Source organism: Bubalus kerabau, chromosome 2, assembly GCF_029407905.1.
Source record: "Bubalus kerabau isolate K-KA32 ecotype Philippines breed swamp buffalo chromosome 2, PCC_UOA_SB_1v2, whole genome shotgun sequence".
Classification (NCBI taxonomy): domain Eukaryota; kingdom Metazoa; phylum Chordata; class Mammalia; order Artiodactyla; family Bovidae; genus Bubalus; species Bubalus kerabau.
The window spans coordinates 200,410,911-200,437,393 of NC_073625.1; the positions used below are offsets into that span (position 1 = coordinate 200,410,911).

The window sequence follows — 26,483 nt, forward strand, 5'->3', positions numbered from 1 at the left end:
GTTGACAAAGTAATGTCTTAACTTTTTAATATGTGATCTAGGTTTTTCATAGCTTTTCGTCCAAAAAGTATTTCCAGCAAGGGGCAAGGCAAAGACTAAGTCCCATCAATATAAGTCCAGCCTGACACTTTATTAGAATCTTCACCAAGAATAAATCTACAGACCATGCTGACAAGTCCTCTTACAGACAACAGCAGAAAAACAGCAGCCTGAATTTATTCAGAATGTGACTGGAGTTTCTGGCTATTAGACAGGCCTGCTTCAAAACAAGAAAGCAAGATGAATGGGAATGGGATAACAGATATAATTAGAGACTGAATGTTTCTGGTTTCCTTAAAAGCCTGTAACAATTTGTTCTCTCTCAATAAACACACATACACACACAAAATCCACTCAACAAGACATTAACGACAACCAAATGCAGAAAATTGACGAGACAGTTCTGTAGGTCTTTGGGAGGACTGAAAAGGTTGCCTTTGTGTTGACGACTCTGCCTGGGCTTTTAGGGCTGAGCTGGGAGGCGGAGCACTGCCTGGGCGCTTTGGAAAGGCAGAAGTTTGGCCCACTGAGCCGTGAGGGCGCAGGGCTCTGTTCCCGGGGCCGGTAGGGAGCCCGGCCGGTGGGTGTGGGGGCTCCAGGGCTTCGGCAGGAAGCCCAGGGGTCTCGTGCCTGAGGATCTAGTGGAGGGAGGCCCGTGGAGCCCATGTCTAGCTCCGGGGGCCAGGAAGAGAGGTGACTGTGGAGAGCAAGCGCTGTGCGCATCCTGCTTGCCCCGGGGACTGTGACCTCCTGCTGCCTCCTGGATGGTCTGCTGGGAGCACCGCCTGAAGCCAAAAGGCTCGGCCACAGCGCCTGTTCCTGCCTTCAACGTGCTGGGGCCCATGGCTGAAGCACTAGGGACCGAAGGCCTTCAGGGCCGAGGGTTCAGGCCGACAGGGCAATCAGAAGCTCTGGCGGGGACAGAGCCATCCACAGAGGCCAGCAGGGACCGGAGGGCACTCAGAGGCCCTTCCTCCAACAACAGAGACAAGGGAGACCCCAGAGTCCTGACTCACCCCGGCAGGGCGAGGAGACAGGGCGGAGAAACTAGCTGTGGTCCTCGGTCCAGACGAGACGGGGGACCAGTAAAGCAGCAAGTCTGCCTTTAACCGGCAGAGTTACGTCTCGGGCTGCCATTGCTGGGAATGGAACTTCGGAGCAAGAGTTTCGCACATCCGAGTCTGAGTGTGTAGACTGACTCTCCCACTCAGAGCTGAGGTCTCACCACGTCCTGCTGGCCACCTGGGACCGCGACCCCATGGACAAGGAGCCCCGCCCCCGGGACGCCCCGCCCCCGGGACGCCCCGCCCCCCGGGACGCCCCGCCCCCGGGACGCCCCGCCCCCGGGACGCCCCGCCCCCGAGACGCCCCGCCCCCGAGACGCCCCGCCTTGCTGGCACACTCCCATAAGCCCCAGGACTTCAGGGTGCAGTGGCCGTGCTGGCGGGAAAATAGAGGGCAGCGGTGGGTAAAGAGCCAGAGCAGCAGAAGCCTCTGGTCCATCAGCCTCCGTGGGAAGCCCCCCTGCTCCTCAGGGCCTCCTCTTCCCGTGTTCTCTTCCGCTGACAGCACGGCAGCCGCGGCCCCAACCTCACGGCCGCTGTCTCTGGAGTCTTAGGCCGGCGCGCGCTGGTGGGCACCCCCCCAAGTCCCTCCCCAGACGCTTCCATGCCCCCTGCCCCGGGTGACAGCCGAGGCCCGCGCCGTGAGGGAAGCCCCAGGAGCCTCTGGAAGGCGCCCCGGGGGCTGACTCTGTGCCTTTGGGGCCTCCCCTGCCCGCGTGCCCCTGGAAGGCAGCAGGAGCCCCGAGGGTCCCCTCAAGAGCTCGTGGACGACGGTCCCAGGGCCGCGGCAACAGCACCTGTCCACACCGCCTGCCTCTGGGCTGCTCTAAGAAAAATTCATAAATAGCTTCCTGGTGTGTCAATTGTCTTGGGGGTTAACGGACCAGAAGCTAATGGACAAGCGTTGTGGCTGAAAACGAGGGGAACGCGCGCTCGCGGCGGAGGGCCGGGTCAGAGCCGTGGGGCGGGCGCGCTGCCCGTGGGTCCCTGGAGGTGCTCCCTCCTGCCGTCCTCCCACCGTGAGGACGTCTGTCAAGACGCCACTTCCACAGAAGGTCACCGGCACGGATGCGGGTGGATGAGAACTGGGTAGGACGCCCTTCGCCTCGTACAGCAGCCAGACTGCCCGTCCCCGGGCAGAGCGCCCAGGCCCTCTAATGGAAGGGGCCGCGGGCAGGGCGCACCCCGAGGAGAGGAGCCTGAGCTCGGTGTCCTCAGCAGGGCCTCCCGCCCGCAGCTCTCCCGCCTGGCTTCCTGGATTCAGTCAGAGTTCACCTTTTTGACGCTGACGGAAACCAAGATCTTCTCCCCCGAAAGCAGACACAGACAAAAACGTGCACTTTTTTTCAGGCTGCGTGCTCAGTAGCTCAGTCATGTCCAACTCTTTGCGACCCCACAGACGGTAGCCCACCGGGCTCCTCTGTCCAAGGACGATCTCAGCAAGAATACTGGAGCGTGTTGACATTGCCTTCTCCATCATTTTAAGGCTAAACTTCAGCTCTAATCAACTGAGCTAACTAGCTGCACATAAGCAATTCAGGGTTTAGAAATCCAAGTCCAAACAGATTACCTTCAGAGGCTGCTAAATGCCCTGAATGCAAACATTTTTATTTAACTCACAAACTACTGACTGAGTAAAGCCTTCGCCTAGCCAGTTCCACCACACAGTGATTCAAGGCAGTGTTCATAACCCTTTTACTAACATACAACTTCTCAGTCACTAATGCACTAATTTAAGTCGAATCTGTATGTAAAAAAGGAAAAACATAGTATCTTTTCATACCTCATGATATTAAAGGCAGAAACGTGAAATGTTTAAAATTTTCAAAGTAACGCACATTTTTCCTTCTAGTAAGAGGCAGAATAAATGATGATATAAAGGCTCTTTCCTTTTGTTTCTGTGAAGAAGGAAGATTATGTTCTTTATAATCTCCTTATATTTAAGCATTACCCATTACAGATGTTGGGACATCGAAATAAAAGGGGGAAAAATTCGTAAAACTAACCACTTCTGTGGAAATTCCACAAAAATCTCATCAATATAACAGTATATCAATATAACCCATTCAAGCATCCGGCCTCCCCTCTGCAGGGACCCACTCGCTGGGCCCTGTCCTGCTTATCCTTCACTCTTGTCACTGCCACTCAGAGACGAGGCCCCACGACTAAAAGTCCCCCGAAACCGCCCGGTTCTGCACGGCACGTCCTGGTCTTCAGTTGCAGACAGGCCTGCTCACTGCATCCCTGGCCTTAGAGCCCCAGCCCCCAATGCCTCAGCTCGCTGGTGCTCCGGGGGGACTGCTGGCTTCCCTGGAGCCCTGTGTCACTTGAGGCACTGCTAATGAGGTATACAGTCTCTGTGCTCTCCCCCTACTCTGAAGCTTCGCTCTCCTCTTCCATTCACCTTGAGCTTGACTTTAAAGGCACTCCTCCATTTCACTCCACCCCCAACCAGCTGCTCCCCAAACCCGTTTTCATATCCAAGGGCAGGTACTGAGGAAATACTGGCTTAATGGCCAATGTGAGGCTTTCCAGCCAGCATGAGGGCTGGTTCTATCTCTTGAGGAATAGATGTGGGTGAGATGTTTTTCGGATGAAGAATGAAGGGACATGAACGTGATCACATGGGTCCTGGATTGAGGGGCAGGCGAAGGGAACGTGGTTAGTGACGGTCTACTGAGAGCCAAGGACTGAGTCTGATGCTCCATGGGCAGTTTTTTCTTAGAAAGCAAAAGAGCAGATCACACAGAAAATATAGTCAAGGGTCCTACTCGAATCCAGCTGCCAGAATGGCTGAAGACTGTACACTCAGCACTGGGAGAGGAGCGATACTTAGGAAACCCAAGGGAAGACTGCATCAATACGTGCATTACAAGTCTTCAGGTCAATAAATAGTTCTAAGTGAACTGAGTGTGCTCAGCTCAGAGTTCCAAACCTGCACTGATCTCAACAGACTCTGGATTCTTTTCTTAGGATTTACCTGCCTGCCAGCCAAGAGCCCGGCATGGAGCATGGCTTCTCAGGGTAAAATCTATCCTGTTCATGATACGGCTGCTACCGTCAAGTCCACTAGGAGAGACGCTGATTATATTCTTCAACTTAGAAGGTCTCTAAGCTCCAGTAATGGTTAGATGCCTTTGGAAGAACATGTATTTCTAAAAATAAAAGCAGAAACATGGCGAGGACCTCACTAATAGGAAACAGCCTGGGGTTTTTACCACCATCCCCTCTCACTTGGGAGCAACGAGATAGAAGTCTGGCTAAGGTTATCTTAAAATTACATCACCTAGTCAAATAAGACCCTCACAACTGGCTTAAGATGGACATACTCTTTGCGAATCTCAGGCCACAAGAGTTTGCCCAGCCGATGACTCATGGACAGTTAAGTGCTGCTGCTCGGCTGGGAGCTGGACACGCTGCGGCGGCGACGGTCAGCTTCCTCGTCCCAGGCCCCACCTGCCCCCACTCACAAGCTCTTAGGTTCAGCCTGAGCCACAGGGTCCTTGAACCTTTGGGCTTTTGGTGGCAGGACTGTTTCTGCTGAGGTAGGGGATGGGATGGACAAGTCTTTTGCCCCCTGGGTCATGAGCTGGATGGGCTGGGGTTAGAGGAAGTGGAAAAGCAGCCTGGTGTGGAGATGGGGAGACAGGTTAGGCGATCAGACACAGTTTAGAAAGATAAAGCAGAGGGGGGCTCAGGATGGGGGGGTCACATGCACACTCGTGGCTGATTCATGTCAGAGTATGGCAAAAACCACCACAATACTGTGAAGTAATTAGCCCCAAATTAAAACAAATAAACTACTTAAAAAAAAGATAAAGGATCTGGGAATTATATTTAAAAAAGACAAAGACAGTGAAAGATATTCAGTTTGGAAAAGTGGGTGGGAAGATGGTGAGAGCCATAAGATGGAAAACAAAATGGTGAAAGATGAAACACCCGCACTGAGGCCATGTGAGCAGGGAGGTGTTCTCGGAGCCCAAGAAAGGCTAAGAGAGCGTATAGTTTGCTGAGGTTTTCCCAACAGGTGTAGGGTTGGTACAGGTGGCTCAGGTGGCTCAGTGGCAAAGAATCCGCGTGCAATGCAGGAGCCACAGGAGGCTCAGGTTTGACCCCTGGGTTGGGAAGATGCCCTGGAGGAGGGCATGGCAAGCCACTCTAGTATCCTTGCCTGGAGAATCCCATGGACTGAAAAGCCTGGCGGGCTACAGACCCTAGGGTTGCAGAGGGTTGCTAAGAGTGAAGTGACCTAGCATGCATAAGGTTGTTGCAAGAAATACACTTCCAAAGCTTCTGATAATCAAATCTGGGGGGAAGTGCCTTCCACGAGGAGCGAGCAGGGCTGGAAAGAGGCTGAGCGCAGCGCTGGTGTTAGGCGTGTGCAGCCTGCCTCAGATGGTGGCGGGGGCGGGGGGAGCACTCCTCCCACAGAGTTCCCACACGTGTGCCTGCAGGGCGGGGGCAGGGACGCACTAACAGTGTTAGGGACACATGAGCTGCACTTTGCCCAGTGACCTTAAGTTCTCTTGCTGCTTGGTGTTTGTCACGGGTCAGTATCACCAGGTGCCCTGGGGGCTGTTGGAAGTGCAGACCTTCAGAGCTTCAAGTCAAAATCTGCTAACAAGACTCTCAGGAGAAGTAGCTCTCATCCTGCAATTAAATGCAAAGTTTCACATTCTTAATAATTACAAAGAGCTTTCAGCACAATGTGATTGACAGAGGGAGAGCTGCCTTGTGATCAGTTTCCTTCTCTGTCTCTCAGATGTCACTAGTTAATTGCCTGTTAAACACTTTCAAAAACGTCTATTGAATGCTATTTTGCTAAATATCAGCAAATCAGATTCATAAAGCTCTTGCAGAGGCAAATAAAGTAATTTTCAAAAATGACCTCTTCTTACAGCTAATTCTTGCATAAATATTAAGACAAGTGCAAAACTGGCGTGGATGGGTGCGCTAAGACGGCAGACCCGACGTCTGGCTCCTGACTGGAGCAGGGCCTCCGCAGGAGCACGGAAGAGCAGCCGAGACCTGCGACAGGCCCTGGCACCTGCGCCGGCGAGCTGTGTCCCTCATCCCGCCCAGGCCTTGGCTCTCGGTTTCCTCGTCTGTGAAACGAGCGACAGCCCTGATGGCCTGGAGGGTGCCCACCTCGACAGCAGTCTGAGGCCTGCCGGGCGGCATAGCTCTAACCCCCCTGATTCACTGCGTTTCACCCTCCCACTGTGTGAACCACCGATGAAAGGACGAGCTGCGGCAAACTAAATACCTAACGGAGGCTGGAAGCCCCTCCCCTGGGAGCAGCTCACAGATCAGAGAAGTGCAGGCAGCTCACCCACGTGCAATTATGTGTGAGCGATGGCAAGCCTAGAAATAGCCCAACTCAGCCGCCGAGGTTCATGCTGTCAGTCGTCAGCATGACGGAGGGGTGTGACTATAGCAACAGGAAATGAACACGTGAGAAAGTCCTGTCAAGTTGATTGGATTAGTTTAGATTTCATAAAAGATACATTTTCAACTCCTGTCTCTAAATCTTTGAATTGACAAAGCTCAATTACATGGAGGCAATAAACTGAGAATTTTGGTAGATTTTTGATAAATAATGCTTTCAGTTTTGGGTTCTGGGACCATAAGGAAATAAAACTGCTAACGAGTCAGTTTTATTACCTCTGTAATTAAAGGGCCATTTAAACAAATGTCTTTCTGTAATTTTTAACTGAGATGCTTTTCTCTGTATCTGTTTTGTTAAAAAGATAGTCTTGAACTGTACTTGACATTTTAAGATATCACTGCACATCTGACAATAACATAGACTGATACAGAATTTCCTTGAGAGGAACTCAGTGAAAATACTTAACGTCAGAAAAGGGCAGGGGAGGGATGAGAATCTGAGGCCACCTCAGGTCCCTTGGGAGCAGGCGGCCAGGCTCAGCAGGGCTTTTGCCGAGAGGAGCAAAGGTGCCACGCAGTTCTGGGCAGGCTGTTCTTGCTCAGAGCACTCACACACCTAATGTGAGGCCCTGCAGATCCAATCCCAGCATCCCTGCACATGGTCTGACCGAGGGACACTCAACAGGGCTGCTCCCAGCTCTCACTGTCCAGCCATGGGGCCCCAACCAGTCACTGCTCAGCTCCTCCGGTCGTGGGCGGGCGGGATCTCCCAGGATGGGCCACCAAAAGGGGCAGCTAAGAGTTAAGGGGAAGGGGACTTCCCTGCTGGTCCAATGGCTAAGGTTTACCTTCCAGGGAAGGGGGTTTAAGTCTGATCCTTGGTCGGGCCTTGGGGCCAAAAAACCAAAACATAAAATGGAAGCAATAGTGTAACAAATTCAACAAAGACTTTAAATTAAAAAAAAAATGGCCAAGAGGAAGGAGAGGATTTGTGTTGCACGCTCAACCAGTGGTGGCTTTATGTATTTATTTAGGCTTGGCTTCGTCGGGTCCTAGTTGCGACACGCAGGATCGTCCGTGCTGACACGCGGGTTCCATAGTGTGCACGCTTAGCTGCCCCGTGGCATGTGGGATCTTAAGTCCCTGACCTGGGACCGAACCTGCGTCCCCTGCATTGGAAGGCAGATTCTTAACCACTGGCTAAGAGGGAAGGCCTTGTGCAAGGCTTTAAAAATATCTTAGTCTTGGCAATGAACTGGTGAGATAGATCTTGGCAAATCCATTTTATGTACGATCACAAGCAGGCTGATCTCAGAAGTGACCGAGTCTGGTTTCAACCCCGTGTCTGTATGCTGCCTGTGAGCCTGTCTCTCCTGCTTAGGTATCACTGCAGCTGCCTTTTTTTTTTTTTTTTGGCTCTGCCCATGGCATGCAGGATCTCAGTTCCCTGCCCAGGGACTGAACCCATGCCCCCTGCAGTGGAAGCGCCAAGTTGTTCCCAGCAGACCATCAGGGGAACCCCAGCAGCTGGTCTCAGAGGGGACTCGTGCCTGCAGCATACAGATCACCCCCAAGGTGCCAGGTACAGGCACCTGAGGCAGCTGCAGGCTTTCCAAGCAGAGAGGAAGACCAGCCCCTTGGAAAGTCCGTCTGTGCTCTTCCTCACTCAGGCCACCACAGTCGATGGTTATTTCCACATCAAATACATTCTACTGCCACCTGCTATTTTCACTTCATAATACATCATGAACATCTCCTTATGCTTATGTATTTTAACCTTTATAAAGACTGCATCACTACATTATAATCAATCACTTACCAGGGGGTTTTTCAGTTTCAACTGTTGCACTACTTTACTAATCCGGAAAAACAGAAAAGTTTATATGGAGAAAAATATGAGAGTATTAAAGTCATTTTTAAAGGATATAATAAGTAAAAAACTAAATCGAGAGCTTCACACCTCAGCCTTTACGCTTTCCTCAAATTTTGGTTAAAATCCAAACTGCCTACAACCCAGGAACACCCTGTGATAAAGCGTTACATATGCGGATGAAATAAAATGAATCCATAGGCCCCAAGGCCAGGGATTCTCAACCCCACCGTGAAGATGCAGCCAGGCTACTTCCACAGCAAAGAGAAGTCGACAGCCGTGTGAAGGGATTCTGGCTGAAAGTGAAACATATACACAAAACAAATCTGCTTTTGAGGTTAGCTGAGAATTCACAGCTGATAAGAGGTTTTCTTTAATTAAAAAGTGCTTCCCATCCCATGCAATGAGAAAAATGTTCTTTTAGTGCTGCCTAAAAGAGTAAAAGCTGTTTGGAAATCCTGAGGCTTAAGTAAAAGCTGCTTTAAAAGCTGCTATGTGGACCAAACAACTTGGAAACATCCCACTACCAGATTTTTCTAGAACTCCTAGAGTAAATATTTGCAGTCATGTCTTTGTTCTTCTACTTTGGTCAAAACCCCAAGTTGAGTAACACAAAGGTCACCCATGTAGCCAGAGAAGCAAAAATTACACAGTGTGTACACACACACATATACTCATGGTTACTTTAAAATTAAACTTGAATTTAAATAATAAAATTAATTATGGACTATACATCAGTTATTTATAAACTACCTCTTCATTACTTCTTTCGGATGCACTTTAAACTGCGATGCTGTAAGATTCGTATAAAATTAATTTATCTGAATTTAAAAAGTTGACCGTGAAGAAGTGTATGAACAGTTTTGGAGTGGCGGGGACTGGATGTGAAGGGACCCGCCTTCAGGGTTTCTCCCGCTGTCTCCTCCTCCGGCGCCCTCTCCCTGGAGGATGGAGGGAAGCTGAGGGCAGAGCGGGGCTGGGACACAGCCTGGGGAGACATGGGGAGGCAGCCGGGGAGACGCGGGGACGTGGCCCGGGGAGACCTGGGGAGGCAGTCGGCCATGCGGGCCACGCGCGGCTCCAAGCTTGTAAGAGATCACTTGTTACTGGCTCAAGGCCAGTGCATTTGGGCTGCATCCAAATGCAGCCATTTTGGCCGCATGTAATGGACTCATTGCCTGACAGGCTGGGCAACGGACGGAGTGTGATGTAGTCTGTCTCCAGTGAAGGCCCCGAGACGGGCCAGGCTGGGGACCCCGCTAGAGGGAAGAGCGCTCGGTGGTTCTCTGGTGCGCCCTCACAGGGGGAGTGTGTTCTGACTCCTCACAATGCCCCACACTCACAGAACAGCACTGGCATGTCCACGAGAGTATGTGTCTGATTTCCCTCATCTCCTCCCAAACTACGATGCTGGGCCCTGGAGGATGGAAGGGAAGGATGCCCGCAAGCGGGCTGAGAATGGTCACAAGGTGAAGTCTAAACATTTTGTTAAGCAGCAGGGAGTTCCTGAAGCAAATTGCAGGTGATCCAGTAGAGACCTTTTCTAACACGAAACACAGAGCTTGCAGGAAGGAGGCAAGTAAGGCCCAGGACTCCATGGGCCACTCACGTGTAACCTGAAGGGCACACGAGGGCACTTCTTAGAATATCGACACAGTCAGAAGGAAGAAAAGGTCCCAACATGTATTTCAGACAGCTGATTAAAAAATATATATTTAAAAAATAAAGTAAGCACTGCCAAATAACCACATGAGTGATTACAGATAGATTAGCACAACAGCAGAGTTGACTGTTGACCTCGAAAGCTCCGGATTTGCTTGTTTGTTTGTTTGCGGGTAGAGAGATACTTAGAAAGGGCAGTGTAGCCATTAAGAGCTGAAATCTAGAGTCAGACTGCTGGATTCTGACTCTCTACTGCACTGACTGGTGGTATAATTTGGGGAAAGTTGGCTAATCTCTGCGCTCTGGTTTCCCCGTCTGCAAGGGTGACGCGGGCTAACTCGTGGGAAGCACCCAGCACCAGCGCCCACGGCGGGTGCTGCCACCATGCCCGGGGCCAGAGCCCTGCACTCACCAAGATGGGTGTCCATCACCTTCGCACAGTACTTGCACATGGCATCCAGGTCGTTCAACTGTCCTTGAAGGAAGGAAATTTGGGCTTCTAATTCTTCTTCCTAAGATGAAGGGGGCAAAGATACGAAAATGAAAACAAAAATCAAAGAAAATCCCCAGAGTCCTCCAAAAGGTCTGGACTGTTTTAAAGAGCTGCCATTCATGTCATTTTAGTCCTAGACAAAACAAAAGGAAGCAGCAAATGAACGAGAGCAAACCCACCCCTGCCACCGCCAGTGAGACAGAGGAGTAAAACGTGATTCACAACAACTCTGGCTTCCTGCCGTGTGTAAATGTTTGCCCATACACACTTGTATTAAAAAAGGACATAAAATACCTTCAGTAACTTTTGAACCACACAAATAGAGAGTCAATGGGACTTCAGTGGACCCAACTCCCTAGACAGCTGGTACAAAACCATTACATTTTCTCATACACATTTGAGAAACCAGAAATTTCCATTTGTTTAAAACAAATCTCTTCATTTTCTAGACCACAATAATCTCTTAAAACATGAGATTCCCCAAAGCACTTGGGAAAGTTTTGCCCTGACAGCTGCTCTTACATCTCCTCTCTTGATAGAGTACTAGAGGGTTTTATTTATTTAATTGTTTCTAGGGAAAAATACTCTGGGTGGGATAATTATCTAAATGGTGGAAAGACAATCTAACTGTAACAAATGGATAAAGCCTGGAGCTTTTGCTTTTTTAAGAAAAAAAGTAATGCATGTGAAAAATTTCCCAAGGAAATTTAGAAGATTAAGGGAGTTTTTCTCAGAGAAGAGAGTAATTCTCATAATGTAAGACACTTTAAACCAAGTTAGTTGGAATACAAAGAAAGCATGTTGCCGGAGCTGGACAAGGCCGGCAGGTTGGTTGTCCAGGGTCAGACGCTTATCTCTCCAAATGAGAATCCTCTGTTGTTGAAACAAAGTGGAGAGAAGCCTCCCAAGACATGCTTTTTCTTAAGAGACTGAATACAATCTGACACACGGATGGAAGTTAATGGCTGAAAGATGGCTTGCAGGTGTACCCCGTGTGAGCAACACACACACACAACACCCAAAAGCACTGTTTTCAATGGCTGCCTGGAAGATGAGCCTTTAGGAACATGCATTCAAACACTTGATGCAGAATAGACACAGCAGTCGCTCTAAAAACAAATTATTGTGACATGCTCACTGTAGGGTGGCCCAAGCTTGAACCTGTACTTTACATCGTGTAAAGTACGTCCTGATGTACCCTGTACATCCCACCAAGCACAACGGCCTCTCTTCTGATACTCAAGTAAAGACAATGCAACCAGGAGCTCAGCCAGGGAATGAGGACTGTGGCCTTGGGTAGGTGTTGCAGGGCATCTTCCTTCTCCTTTTTCTCCTTTGGGTCTACACAAACCTGAGCTTCCCTGTTTGCTCAGGACCCCACAGGAAACAGAAAAAGAACACTACATCTGTTGGTTAACCTCGGTCATGATTCATCTCCGAAGATGGTCACTATCTATTCCTTCCTCGATGTACACGCTGTTCTGCTCATTAAGAGGTGGGGTCTACTTCCCTTCCCCGCAAATCCCGGCTGTCCCATCACTTGCCTTCATCCAGAGAACGCAGCAGAAGTCACACTGTATCAGAGGCCTGCCAACTTCTGCTTCCTTTTCTTTCACTAGAGGAAGGCAGCTACCATAGTTAGTTGTAAAGAAGTCCAGGCTATGATAATGAACAAGAGGAGAAACAATATGGAGAGAAAAGGGGCCCCAGGAGACAAGGAGGCTCTAGACACGTGAGTGATGTCTTCCTGGACCTTTCAGCCCAGCCCATGTGAAGCTAGCCAAGTGAGTAACCCAGCCAGCAGCAGGCGGCGCAGAAGAGCAGCCCAACCCAGCCCTGTCCGCGCGTGTGGCCTGGAAACCCGTGAGCAGTAGCAACGCTGCTTTGAGGAGTGGGGTTTGTGGTGCTTTGTTACGCAGCAACGGATAACTGACACGGCAGTGGGATGAAGGGTCACTAGAGTGGCACAAGGCATAAGGAAACCTGAGTCCTATTTCCAGCCCTGCCAGTCACAAGTCACGCAACCTTAAATAATCCTCCACCCAGTAAGGGCCTAATGTCAGCACTCTCTGGAGAAGGCACAAGTTAGATACTTTGCTCCCAAGAGGTTTACAAGCTTGGAGTTGGAATAGGAAAGGTTTATAATTACCAGACCATGAGGTAGAGTACATGAAAATCTTACAGAGAAATAAGAGTAGTTGCTCTGAGAATCCTGGTCCTGGCCTCGTGTCCCTACTATTGAACAAGTCACCTTTTCAATGTGTTACAGATATGAACCCACCTGGAAGAGTCTAGAACTGTACTGTGGCCAGCACCTGGCAGTCTCTTGAGAGAGGCTCTGGCTGGAGTTTGTCCCTGCCCTTGGCTTCCAACTGGGGTGCTGACAGCCCAGAATGGACAAAGGACACCAGGAATGTACCACCAGCTGGTTAAAATCTCTTCTCCATTTACTCTATGTATGAGTTTAGTTTGGATTAAGTGATCACTTTTTATGAGATACAAAAGCCCTCGGGAGCCTTAAACCCCAGCAGTCATTCCTACCTAAACGGATTAAGTGTATTCAGTGTGATTTTTTTAAAATAAAAGCTGGGAGGGAAGAAGAGCTGGAGAGGAGAGAGTCAGAGGACACAGGTCCAGCCTGTGGGTGGTGAGGTGCTGACAGTGGGAGGGAGTACAGAGCTCAAGGAGGTCTGTTCCTCCAAACACGTCACTGTGCTGGTAGGAACGTGACTCTAAGGAAAGTGGGCTGAGACTGAGACTGGCGCCCGGTGCATTGTGAGGTGCACGACCTGCACGAGCGCGCAACCTGCACGAGTGCGCAGGGCAGCCGGGGCGCGCGCTGGGTGAGCACACGCGGCAGCCCAGGGCGCACGCTGGCTGGGTGAGCACATGGGACACAACACAGGCCTCCAGGCGAGCACTTTCACTTAGACACTGGCAGCAAATGAAGAGCATCTTGCTTGCCTAAGTCCTGAGTAAACCTCAGTACAAATGGAATCCACGTAGCAGAAAACAGCAGTTTTCATTCTTGTAAGACTTTTTTTTTCAATGGAAAGCTGACACAGAAGCCCAACTGTGAGACAAAGAGTAGTTGAAACAGGTGGAGGGGCCCAAGAAACTCTTCCATTTGGAATATTAAATCCAGTACATGATCTTGCTGGAGTTTGCTTAATCTGAAAATACACCCAAGCCCTTGAATGACCAGACTTTAGAAATGGAATCACTTGGTTCAAGGGTGGTTTGTCATTTATTCTTCACTCTTTTATATAATTACAGATAAAAGAGCGAGCCAAGAATCAAGATTCTAAAATTGTGGAAAGAGACCTTCCATTTCTGTCTTACCTTCTGAGGCTCCACACGCCTCAGACACAGACAGCTTTAGTCATTTGCTTTCATTAATGGTGGTCTGTAATGAAAAACAAATGCTTGGCTAATTGCCTTGAAATTTTATAAAACCAACCAGTTAGTGTCATTTTTATGTATAAATAAGACATGAAGAAACGTTCTCGTTATGTTTGCTTTTGCATGCGTGCTCTGCCTTCCGTTGCGGGAGGCAGGGTGGTGGAAGTGGGTGCGTGCGGGCGTGGACACAGCTGGGTTCGAATCCTCTTTCTGCCAGTTGCTCTGCCTTCCGTTGTGGGAGGCCGGGTGGTGGAAGCGGGTGCGTGCGGGCGTGGACACACCTGGTTCGAATCCTCTTTCTGCCAGTCGCTCTGCCTTCCGTTGCGGGAGGCAGGGTGGTGGAAGCGGGTGCGTGCGGGCGTGGACACGCCTGGTTCGAATCCTCTTTCTGCCAGTTGCTCTGCCTTCCGTTGCGGGAGGCAGGTGGTGGAAGCGGGTGCGTGCGGGCGTGGACACACCTGGTTCGAATCCTCTTTCTGCCAGTCTGAGGACACTGGCTGTGCCATCTTGAACAGTTCCTTCATTTCGCCTTTTCCCCCAAGGCACTGATGAGACCCAAATGGCAACACACGGAGAGTGTCTGGCACAGAACAGGTACTCCATAAAGGACATTATTCTTTAATGTTTAAGTCAGGTCAAAACAATAGAACCGATTTTTAATACGGAGGTTGGTGATTCACTCTTAGAAAACACTGGTCTCTGGTTTAAACATCTTTATGTGGCTCCACCCAGAAGGATGAATTAGGACTTGGGAGCCCACCACTGACTCAAGTTCTGCAGAGCCACTGATGTGTGGGGCAAGAAACGTGTGGAGGATGAGGAGGCGGGCCACCAGCAGACCGTGTGAGCAGCGCAGCACCAGAGGGGCCTGGCAGTCTCCGGGGAAGGACCGAGAACATGGGCCGCCCCGCAGAGGAGCACACTGCTGGCTTCCAGCCCTTTCACAGGGGCTGTGGCAGGCCCAGCCCTGGGCTCTTCATGCAGGAACTCACTTACCCCTCACAACAAACCCATGTGGTGGATTCTCTCACTACGTCCCACATGAGACATGGGCGCCTCTGCAAGCCACTGCCTCTGAAGCAATGCCAATGTAGAGGTGGCGCTGTGAGAACCCAGGTCGCCTGCCCACGACTCCCAGTGCTTCTCTGAACATATTCCTCCTTACACTCGATTACCAGGCCCTTCCAAGGAGTGCCTTTGTATCTCAGTTTCCTTTAGGAGAAGCTCACCATTTACAGTGTTCAGACCCATCCCTAAATAGCTTATTAAATCATTTTCCTTCATTCAGGTATGATCGTTTGTGTTCCGTTTGTCGAATGATTTTTGTTTAGGCTGTATCTGGAGAAATGTGTTTTGAATTTGCTTTGTAAAAAGTGGTATTTCCACCACCATTCTTCCCCGAATAGTTGACATATCATTACACTTTCACTCACATATTATATGCATCAAATTGTTTAAACTGTTTTCTAACGTGGATTTTATGGATCAATTTTGTTAAGTGCTTCAATGTCTTTATGTTCTTTCTTGGTTAATAACAGGATGAGCTTTTGTAGTTTATTATTTATTCATTCTTCAACAAATATATTCATTGATACTGCATTAGGGCTTGTGGGAAGTACAGTAATGAACAAGAGATGTGTTGTGACCTCTGCAAACTTAGGAGGAGGTAAGACCACACGTCAAGCATGAGAGGAGCAAGGCATTAAGCTTCACAGCAGATATGAGAGGAGAGCCTTCACCATCACGGGCAGGGAAGCCAGCTTCCAAGGCACAGAGGTGGAAATGAAAGATTTTCAGCAAACAGCAGCATTTCTGATGAATCTTCAAGAAGAGGGACTTGGCTTGGAGGAAGTGAGGAATAAAGATGTTTTAGGAGGCAGGGACCCAGTGAACAAAGGAGTACAATCGGAAAAGCTGGGAACAAGGGCAAAGAGCCCGCAGCTGGGCGGGGCGTGGAGAGCAGGAGCTGAGCTGGGCTGGAGGCCTCCCGCCCCCTCATCTCCTTCAGAGATGGTGCTTTGGGGGCTGGGCCCGACCCCAACCTGCCGGGGGTCCCAGGTGCAGCGGGGCCTGCCCACTGCAGCCCTCAGCCCTCTGGGTTTGGAGAAAGGGGGGACAGGAAGGGCCCAAGGGCGGGGTCCGCGGAGCGCACGGGGATGAGACCGACCCCACCGGCAAGACGGGCTACACATTGCGGCCAGCAGACAGGAGAGAGCCGAGCCCACTGACCGCGGACGGTCAGCAAGGGGCAGGCGGGAAGGGAACAGAGAGGCTGAGAAAGCAGAGTGAGGAGGCCTCAGTGTCCTGAGGAAGCTGTGGTCACACCAGGGCCACACACACACAGACACACACACACACACAGACACACACACAGACACACACACACACAAAGACACACAAACATAGACACACACAGACACACATACAGACACACACACACAGACACAGACACACACAAAGACACACATAGACATACACAGACACACAAACAGGCACACACACAGACACACACACACAGATAGACACACACACAGACACAGCTGTGGTTACACCACGGTGACACACAGACACACAGACACACAGACACACACACACACACACAATGCGATGGCATGGCGGCCAGGGCGCCCGACATCCGCAGAGGAGGGCCCACGGGAGAACCGCCGGGAGCTCGCCGGCTGCTCAGCAGCGCCGCGCCATGTGCACCTCACAAGCACGGACAGTCCCTGGGCCCTGCCCCACAGCCCGGCTTGCTGAGCTTGGTTTCCTGGGGATAATTAGGAATAATAATAACCCCTAATTCAGCTCGTGCTTGGGGACTGAATTTCACGAGATGTTCCAGATGAAGTGCTTTGCACATGGTAAACGCTCAATAAATGTTCCTTTTGCTCTCTAGATTATTAATATAGTACTATACGGTTATTCCAAGGAATTATAGACACATGTGTAAACAACGCCCAGGAAATTCCTCATCCTTTTGATGGCAATACGCACATGCATATTCCAAATGCCAAACACCCAGTGGCAGGGGACTCGGGTGACGGGCGGTTCGCTGACGCAGAGTATCATGCAGCCTGGAACCACACGCTCGCGTGGGGAACATGGCACAGCAACATGCATACTAATGGTTCTTCTCCAAATGGTAGCATTGGAGGCCATTTTTTTCTGGATTTTGTACAATGAAATCAGATTATGTTTTTGTAATAATCAAATCAAAATATTATTTAAATAATATAATAAAGAAATAAGAAAAAAGTAAAAGGTGATTACCAAGTAGACACAGGATATATTAATATTTTTAAATTACCAAAATGTATTTCAAGTCAAACTCCAAGCAACACTATAGTCTAAACAAATCTGTTCTCTAAACAATACTAAGTGGTGAGAATAACTTAAATGAATAACCTGTGAAAAGGTTAATGGTTACAGTGTTTTGTCCAATGTCTGAAGAACAACCTGGGAGCAGCAGTTTCAGGGTAGTGGTGCCTCTCTCTGCACTTAAAGTGGGAGCATCATGGGCTGTCTGGAAAGAATGGGACTCTTAAAGATACTGAAAAAAATAAAGACAGTTATCAAATTCCCAGTAAACAAAACGGCTCCTCTTTTCAAACAGGATGTAAACAAACATGGTAAATGTGAATGAAAAAGAAATTTCGTTTAGAAATTTAGAACTGAAACTCAAAACTTAAGGTATTTAGTAAAAAGAAATTTCATTTAGAAATTTAGAACTGAAACTCAAAACTTAAGGTATTCAGTAAATCGTATCATTTCAGTGCTGTAATTTCCTTTAGAGATAACTCATTTCAACCCTTTATTTTATAAATAAACGTTGACATGGCTAGGTGGCTAGCTAGGAGCAGAACGTACACAAGCAGACATTTCTGTTTCTCCGCCACTGAAGCAGCGCTTTGTCCCAGCACTGAGACGCACAGCACCTGTGGACGCCAGGGTAAAAAGGCAGCCCGCAGAATGGGAGAAGACGCTTGCTGACCATGTCTCTGATAAGGGATGAATACAAGAATACACGGAGAACTCTTAGAACTCAACAGCAAGGAAAAGAAACAAAACTCAACTTGATTAAAAAATGTAGGAAGGACTCAGACATTTTTCCAAGGAAGATACAGAAATGGCTAACAAGTACATGAAAAGATATTCAACACCACTAAACACTATGGAAATGCAAGTTGAAACAATGAGATACCGTCTCATAGCTATCAGGATGGCTTCTATCCAAAAATCAGATAATAACAACTGTTGGTGAGGATGTAGAAAAATTGGAACCCTGGTACACTGTTGGAAGGAAAATAAGGAAAAGAGTATGCTCAGTTCAGTTCAGTCGCTCAGTTGTGCCCAGCTCTTCGAGACCCCATGAATTGCAGCACGCCAGGCCTTCGTGGGGAGAAGGCAATGGCACCCCACTCCAGTACTCTTGCTTGGAAAATCCCATGGATGGAGGAGCCTGGTGGGCTGCAGTCCATGGGGTCGCTGGGGGTCGGACACGACTGAGCGACTTCACTTTCACTTTTCACTTCCATGCATTGGAGAAGGAAATGGCAACCCACTCCAGTATTCTTGCTTGGAGAATCCCAGGGACAGGGGAGCCCGGTGGGCTGCCGTCTACGGGGTCGCACAGAGTCGGACACGACTGAAGCGACTTAGCAGCAGCAGCAGGCCTTCGTGTCCATTACCAACTTCCAGAGTTTACCCAAACTCATGTCCATTGAGTCGGTGATACCATCCAGCCATCTCATCCTCTGTCGTCCCCTTCTGCTCCTGCTCTCAATCTTTCCCAGCATCAGGGTCTTTTCAAATGAGTCAGCTCTTTGCATCAGGTGGCCAAAGTATTGGAGTTTCAGCTTCAATATCAGTCCTTCCAATGAACACCCAGGACTGATCTCCTTTAGGGATGGACTGGTTGGATCTCCTTGCAGTCCAAGGGACTCTCAAGAGCCTTCTCCAACACCACAGTTCAAAAGCATCAATTCTTCGGCGCTTGGCTTTCTCTGTAGTCCAACTCTCACATCCATACATGACTACTGGAAAAAACATAGCCTTGACTAGACGGACATTTGTTGGCAAAGTAATGTCTCTGCTTTTTAATACACTGTCTAGGTTGGTCATAACTTTCCTTCAAAGGAATAAACGTCTTTTAATTTCATGGCTGTAATCACCATCTGCAGTGATTTGGGAGCCCCAAAAATAAAGTCAGCCACTGTTTCCACTGTTTCACCATCTATTTGCCATGAAGTGATGAGACCGGATGCCATGATCTTAGTTTTCTGAATGTTGAGCTTTAAGCCAACTTTTTCACTCTCCTATTTGGCTTTCATCAAGAGGCTCTTTAGTTCTTCTTCACTTTCTGCCATAAGGGTGGTGTCACCTGCATATCTGAGGTTATTGATATTTCTCCCGGCAATCTTGATTGCAGCTTGTGCTTCATCAAGACCAGCATTTCTCATGATGTACTCTGCTGCTGCTGTTGCTGCTAAGTCGCTTTAGTCGTGTCCGACTCTGTGCGACCCCAGAGACGGAAGCCCACCAGGCTCCCCCATCCCTGGGATTCTCCAGGCAAGAACACTGGAGTGGGTTGCCATTTCCTTCTCCAGTGCGTGAAAGTGAAAAGTAAAAGGGAAGTCGCGCAGTCATGTCTGACTCTTAGCGACCCCGTGGACTGCAGCCTACCAGGCTCCTCCGTCCATGGGATTTTCCAGGCAAGAGTGCTGGAGTCGGGTGCCATTGCCTTCTCGGGATGTACTCTGCATATAAGTTAAATAAGCAGGGTGACAATATACAGCCTTGACATACTCCTTTCCCAATTTGGAACCAGTCTGTTGTTCCATGTCCAGTTCTAACTGTTGCTACTTGACCTGCATACAGATTCCTCAGGAGGCAGGTAAGGTGGTCTGGTATTTCCGTCTCTAAGAATTTTCCAAAGTTTGTTGTGATCCACACAAAGGCTTTGGCATAGTCAATAAAGCAGAAATAGATGTTTTTTTTTCTGGAACTCTCTTGCTTTTTCAATGATCCAACAGATATTGCCCATTTGATCTCTGGTTCCTCTGGCTTTTCTAAATCCAGCTTGAACTTCTGCAAGTTCACGGTTCACATACTGTTGAAGCCTGGCTTGGAGAATTTTGAGCATTACTTTACTAGTAATGCTTTACTAATGTATGAGATGAGTGCAATTGTGCAGTAGTTTGAGCATTCTTTGGCATTGCCTTTCTTTGGGATTGGAATGAAAACTGACCTTTCCCAGTCCTGTGGTCACTGCTGTGTTTTCCATATTTGCTGGCATATTGAGTGTAGCAGTTTCACAGCATCATCTTTTAGGATTTGAAACAGCTCAACTGGAATTCCATCACCTCCATTGGCTCTGTTTGTAGTAATGTGATGCTTCCTAAGGCCCACTTGACTTCACATTCCAGGATGTCTGGCTCTAGGTCAGTGATCACACCATCATGATTATCTGGGTTATGAAGATTTTTTTTGTATAGTTCTTCTGTGTATTCTTGCCACCTCTTCTTAATTATCTTCTGCTTCTGTTAGGTCCGTACCATTTCTGTCCTTTCTTGAGCCCATCTTTGCATGAAATGTTTCCTTGGTATCTCTAATTTTCTTGAAGATATCTCTAGTCTTTCCCATTCTATTGTTTTCCCCTATTTCTTTGCACTGATCACTGAGGAAGACTTCTTATCTCTCCTTGCTGTTCTTTGGAACTCTGCATTCAGATGCTTATATCTTTCCTTTTCTCCTTTGGTTTTCGCTTCTCTTCTTTTCACAGCTATTTGTAAGGCATCCCCAGACAGCCATTTTGCTTTTTTGCATTTCTTTTCCATGGGGATGGTCTTGATCCCTGTCTCCTGTACAATGTCACGAGCCTCCATCCATAGTTCATCAGGCACTCTAGCTATCTCCATTTCAGTTTCACTGATTCCTAGAATGTCGACGTTCCCTCTTGCCATCTCCTGTTTGACCACTTCCAGTTTGCCTTGATTCATGGACCTGACATTCCAGGTTCCTCTGCAATATTGCTCTTTACAGCTTCGGGCCTTGCTTCTATCACCAGTATGAATGTTACTCAGAAAGTAATAATGGAATTACAGAATGATCCAGCAATTCCACTTCTGAGTATATACCCCAAATATTTGAAAGCAGAGTTTCAAAAGAAAAATCACTCATGTTCACTGGAGCATTATTCATAATAGCTAAAGCATAAAAACAACCCAGGTGTCCACCAACACATGGATGGGTAAGCAAAACATGGTGTATACACAATGGAATATTATTCAGCCTTAAAAAGGAAGAAAATTCTGACATATGCTACAACATGGGCAAAACTTGAGAATATTATGCCCAGTGAAATAAGTTACAAAAATACAAATACCAAATGGTATTTTCACAGAGTAGCATTTACATGAGGTACTTAGAGGGATCAGAATCATTAACACATAAAGACGGATGGTAGTTGAGAGAAAGTTACTCATGTTTAATGGGGACAGAGTGTTAAATGTGCAGGATAAGAAGAGTGGTGGAGGCAGATGCACTGTATCATGACAGAATTTAATGCCACTGAATGAGACACTTCACAATCATGCAGGTGGCAAATTTTACGTTGTGCCTATTTTACCAAAACAAAAAAGGAAATACCTTCTCCTTATAAAGTTAAAAGTCGCCTTCTGTAAAACAAGCCAGGAGAGGCAGGAGCCAGGTGCCTGCCAGCCAGGCTCTCTGGTCACGCTGCCTCAGCTGGTCCCCAATAGGGACCATCGCAACCCGCCGCCACCGCAGCCCAAGAACAGCCGCGGGTAGGTCGCCTGGTAAAGAGGAGGGACACGCTCAGTTTTCCAGGCAGATGTTTTCTCTACCAAACTGCCGCGTGCCTTTCAGCAATCCCCTCCAATTGACCAAGTGCATATTAAATCTACATTCGCTTCGCTGATCCACATGTGACAGTGTTTCAAATATTCTTTCGAAGTCAGGTGTGGGCAGGTTAAAATAATTAACTCCAATCACATGCTGGCCATGGGTGGGACACAGGGGATATGGGTTATAGACATCTGACAAGCAGAACAGGCGGAGCTCACAAAATGAAGAAAAAGAAGTTTCCCCTTATCCCACTGCTTCTCATAATTTTTATTGAGGAAGTAAAAGAAGGTCTCAGTCTCTCATCTGATTTTAGCCTTCTGGCTCTGATAAGGCAGAAGTTACACATTGTCCCGTCATGACTAGGAACTTTCTTTGCAGATGGGATTTCAACACAGCCTCTCTATGCCTCGGTTCTCTCATCTGAGAAATGGCCGATAAGTCTAACACCGACCTCAGAGTGTCTCTCGAGGATTACAGGCGCTAACACGAGCCAAAGGGCCGCAGAGCAGAGCGCACGCTTGGAGGGCACGTCCGCATCACCCACAGGAGAACATGCTCACGCCAGGGCGTATCTGAAGCTGGCTTCATCTACAGAAAATCTTATTTCCGATTTGGTGTTCCGTCAATCTTAGACTCACTCTTTTCAGCACTGAATAGCAGGAAAGTCACCTGGAGAAGTCTCTTCAGCAGGTCTGAGTGGGGCCTGAGCCTCGGTACTTCTGACAAGCTTCCGGGGTGACGACACAGCCGGCTGGGACCACACTCCGAATGGCGGGGACTTAGGTGTACTCCTGAACACAGCTTCCAGCACCTCTGGGAAGGTCGTGAAGCGCTTCACTACATCCCTGCTCTTGGGTGGTTTTAACAGATGGCTGCATGGTTAGATGCCCACTTGGTGAGAGTCCAAGGGACTCTTCTCAGCGTGGGTGGGACGGGGGCAGAAGCATGGTGACAGCCTCCCAGGACAGCTTTCCCAGCTCCCTCAGCCAGTCTGTCCAGAGTGGCCTCACTGTCCTGTTCACAATTAATCCTTACACTGTTAGGGATCAATTCATTCTACTGTACACACACACACACCTATTTTAAAGCCAAATGTGAGATAATTTTGTTGGGTTATGCATGTTCTCCCCTTTAACTCTTGATAAACGGAGGCTGTGTATGAGTATCAGAGAATAAAGGATGCTTTTCAAACACAAATGTAATAAAAAGAAAATAGTACTGTATTCATAATCTATGGTGTATAAATTTGTTTAAATTCATCCCAGATTTTCTGAAGATATTTTAATAATCATAAGTAATACGATTGAATTATTAAATGATATTATTAATAATATTAATATTAAATTATTCAATACATTAAGCTTTCAGAAATATGCTTTTTTGCTATTACCATTTCAACATTGTGAGCTACTTTAGTCTAACTCTGCCCTTCTGGAGGTTGATTACAAAAAACAATAGTGTAAACAGAAAAAATAAGAATGATGACAGAAAACTGGATCACGTATCATAAATTCTAAAGTAGACTAAAAAAACTTACATTCCTAAAACAAAAATACTAGACATTAAAATAAAATCTTTAACTAGGGCAACCTCACACAGATGAAAGCACAAGAATAAAACCATACTCGCATAGTTACAAACCTTAGTATTTTCAAAAATCCTGTTACTGCTCTTTTAAATAAATAATCATGTGTGTATGGTGGGTCTTAGGAACTTCCTGGCCTTTAAAAATTCAAAAGGTAGAAAAAACGTTAGGCACAGTTGTTAAGGCAACTGCCTGTTTTACGAACATTTAAACTGGGAGGAAAAGCTCTCTCCTAAAAGAGAGTGTATTTGGCAGGCTAATTAAAGGGCATTTGTGGGGACATGTCCCCATCTTTTGGCCTTTGAGGCCATCACCTTCATGCTGTCTTTATAATTAGGAACCTGACCAATCTTTTGTAAACTGGAATGGTTCTCTCCTCCACCATGCCAATCAGCACAGATGTTAGTTCATTTATCGAGGGTTCTCCCCTCTTCTCTTAAACGTGATCAAACCAACTGATGCAAGCACGCAGCCAGCACGGGGCCTCCAGTGGGGCTTCTCAGAGCTGCTGGCCGGTATCACCATCTGCGCGCCTGCCTCCCCTGCTGTGCCGAAGGAGGCTTCCGCACAATGGGTGACCCAGACAGGAGGGCCACGGCCAAGCCTGCTTCTCTACAGCGAAGCTAACTCACCTGTGTGAGGATGCAACGCGCACCTCTCTGGGCTGACCGACCCCGTATGTCCCATTAGGGACAAACAAAAAGCGTGTCCCACGGAAATAACAGCTGAGGATCAAGCATGCTTAAATACTTGGAGTCATAAAAAAAAAAAGAGAATGGAATAATTGTCTAAATTACTGGTTTATTCACACACCTATCACACTTTAAAATATTCTGTCCATAAAGCTAACTTATAAAACCCCCATTTCTCACTGTGTACTAACAGCTCTTGATAGTTTTCGATTTCAGGTCGGTGAATGCCACTGGGCAACGAGGTCACTTTTTTCCTTCCTAAAGATTTTTTTTTTGAAGTGGACCATCTCTAAAGTTTTTATTGAATTGGTTACAACATCATTTCTGTTTTATGTTTTGGTATTTTGGCCATGAGGCATGTGGGATCTCAGCTCCCTGAGCATAAACTGAACCTGCGCCCCTGCACGGGAAGGTGAAGTCTGAACCACTGGGCCACCAGGGAAGTCCCAGTGAGGTGACTTTCCAGGCTTCAGCAAAGGCCCAAAGGAAGTCTAAAGCATCTGAAACACTGCACTGCACAAAAAGCCCTCAACAGCCTTCACTCATTCCTAGACACTTACCAAGTGCCAGACACGGTATCTGCTACAGTGTTACTGCTGTTCAGTTCAGTTCAGTGCAGTCGCTCAGTCGTGTCCGACTCTTTGCGACCCCATGAATCGCAGCACGCCAGGCCTCCCTGTCCATCACCAATTCCCGGAGTTCACTCAGACTCACGTCCATCGAATCAGTGATGCCATCCAGCCATCTCATCCTCTGTCATCCCCTTCTCCTCCCGCCCCCAATCCCTCCCAGCATCAGAGTCTTTTCCAATGAGTCAACTCTTCGCATGAGGTGGCCAAAGTACTGGAGTTTCAGCTTTAGCATCATTCCTTCCAAAGAAATCCCAGGGCTGATCTCCTTCAGAATGGACTGGTTGGATCTCCTTGCAGTCCAAGGGACTCTCAGGAGTCTTCTCCAATACCACAGCTCAAAAGCATCAGTTCTTCGGCACTCAGCTTTCTTCACAGTCCAACTCTCACATCCATACATGACCACAGGAAAAACCATAGCCTTGACTAGACGGACCTTTGTTGGCAAAGTAATGTCTCTGCTTTTCAATATGCTATATAGGTTGGTCATGACTTTCCTTCCAAGGAGTAAGGGTCTTTTAATTTCATGGCTGCAGTCACCATCTGCAGTGATTTTGGAGCCCAGAAAAATAAAGTCTGACACTGTTTCCACTGTTTCCCCATCTATTTCCCATGAAGTGATGGGACTGGATGCCATGATCTTTGTTTTCTGAATGTTGAGCTTTAAGCCAACTTTCTCACTCTCCAATTTCACTTTCATCAAGAGGCTTTTTAGTTTCTCTTCACTTTCTGCCATAAGGGTGGTGTCATCTGCATATCTGAGGTTATTGATATTTCTCCTGGCAATCTTGATTCCAGCTTGTGTTTCTTCTAGCCCAGCATCTCTCATGATGTACTCTGCATAGAAGTTAAATAAGCAGGGTGACAATATACAGCCTTGACGTACTCCTTTCCCTATTTGGAACCAGCCTGTTGTTCCATGTCCAGTTCTAACTGTTGCTTCCTGACAGACACAATTAACATTAAGGCTGAGTCTTATATTAACTAAATACAAGCAGCTCTCCAACAGCGAAAGCAAAGGAAGCGTCTGCAGATAATCCTGGGTACACCGGTCTTCCGAGGTTAGGGGATGACTCCGGACTCTGAGCTTCAGTAGGTCCATGGCGGCCTCCTGGAAGTGCCTGAAGCTTCGGGAGGGCGATGGGAAAGCTCCGTGGGACAGAGGTGGTTGGGCAGAGACCGGTGGGAACTCCAGGATGCCTGTGCCCACGTGAATCGTTCTGGTCAGAATAGACGGTGCAGCAGAGCAGCCCAGGGGGGTGAGACGACGCTCGGAGGGAAGCACCTGGGACGGCTGCGTGTCCCTCGAAGGCCGAGGCTCAGAGCGGAGCTCGCGCCAAGGCTGTGCAGGGCAAGGGTGCAAGAGTCCCACAGGCCACGGCCCCAGACGGATCCCGGGGAGGGAGCCCCACAGAACTCTGCCGAGGGTCCCGCAGGCCGTGCCCCCAGACAGATCCCCGGGAAGGAGCCCCCCCAGAACTCTGAGCGGGACGCAGATGCGGAGTTAACACTCAGTGAGAAACCTGGGGTTAGAGACACTGCGGGGTGGTGGCTAAAGAGTGGATATGTGTGTGTGTAACCGAGTCACTTTGCTGCACACCAAAAACAGAACGTTGTAAATCGACCGTACCCCAATAAACTGGAAAAAATGGACTTAATCTAAAAGTTCTCATCAGCAGCAAACTTACTGAGCAGAGCACTGAGAACAAAAATTCACCCGGAAAGTGTAATCTTTTCCTATTTTTCTTTCCGCAACCCAACCCAATTCAGAAGCCGCGCAGCACGCCCAGAGT

The 26,483-nt window shown here is 48.3% G+C and overlaps 1 protein-coding gene across 15 annotated transcripts in view; it reads right to left on the reverse strand.

Annotated features, from left to right (window-relative positions):
• TBC1D5 (TBC1 domain family member 5) overlaps positions 1-26,483 on the reverse strand; it is a 590,389-nt gene that overhangs the window by 6,909 nt on the left and 556,997 nt on the right. For all 15 annotated transcript variants that reach the window (XM_055570013.1, XM_055570012.1, XM_055570015.1 and 12 more), the window contains one exon: positions 10,436-10,535. In XM_055570013.1, coding sequence (XP_055425988.1) covers positions 10,436-10,535 — 100 coding nt within the window. The remainder of the gene's footprint in view (positions 1-10,435; positions 10,536-26,483) is intronic.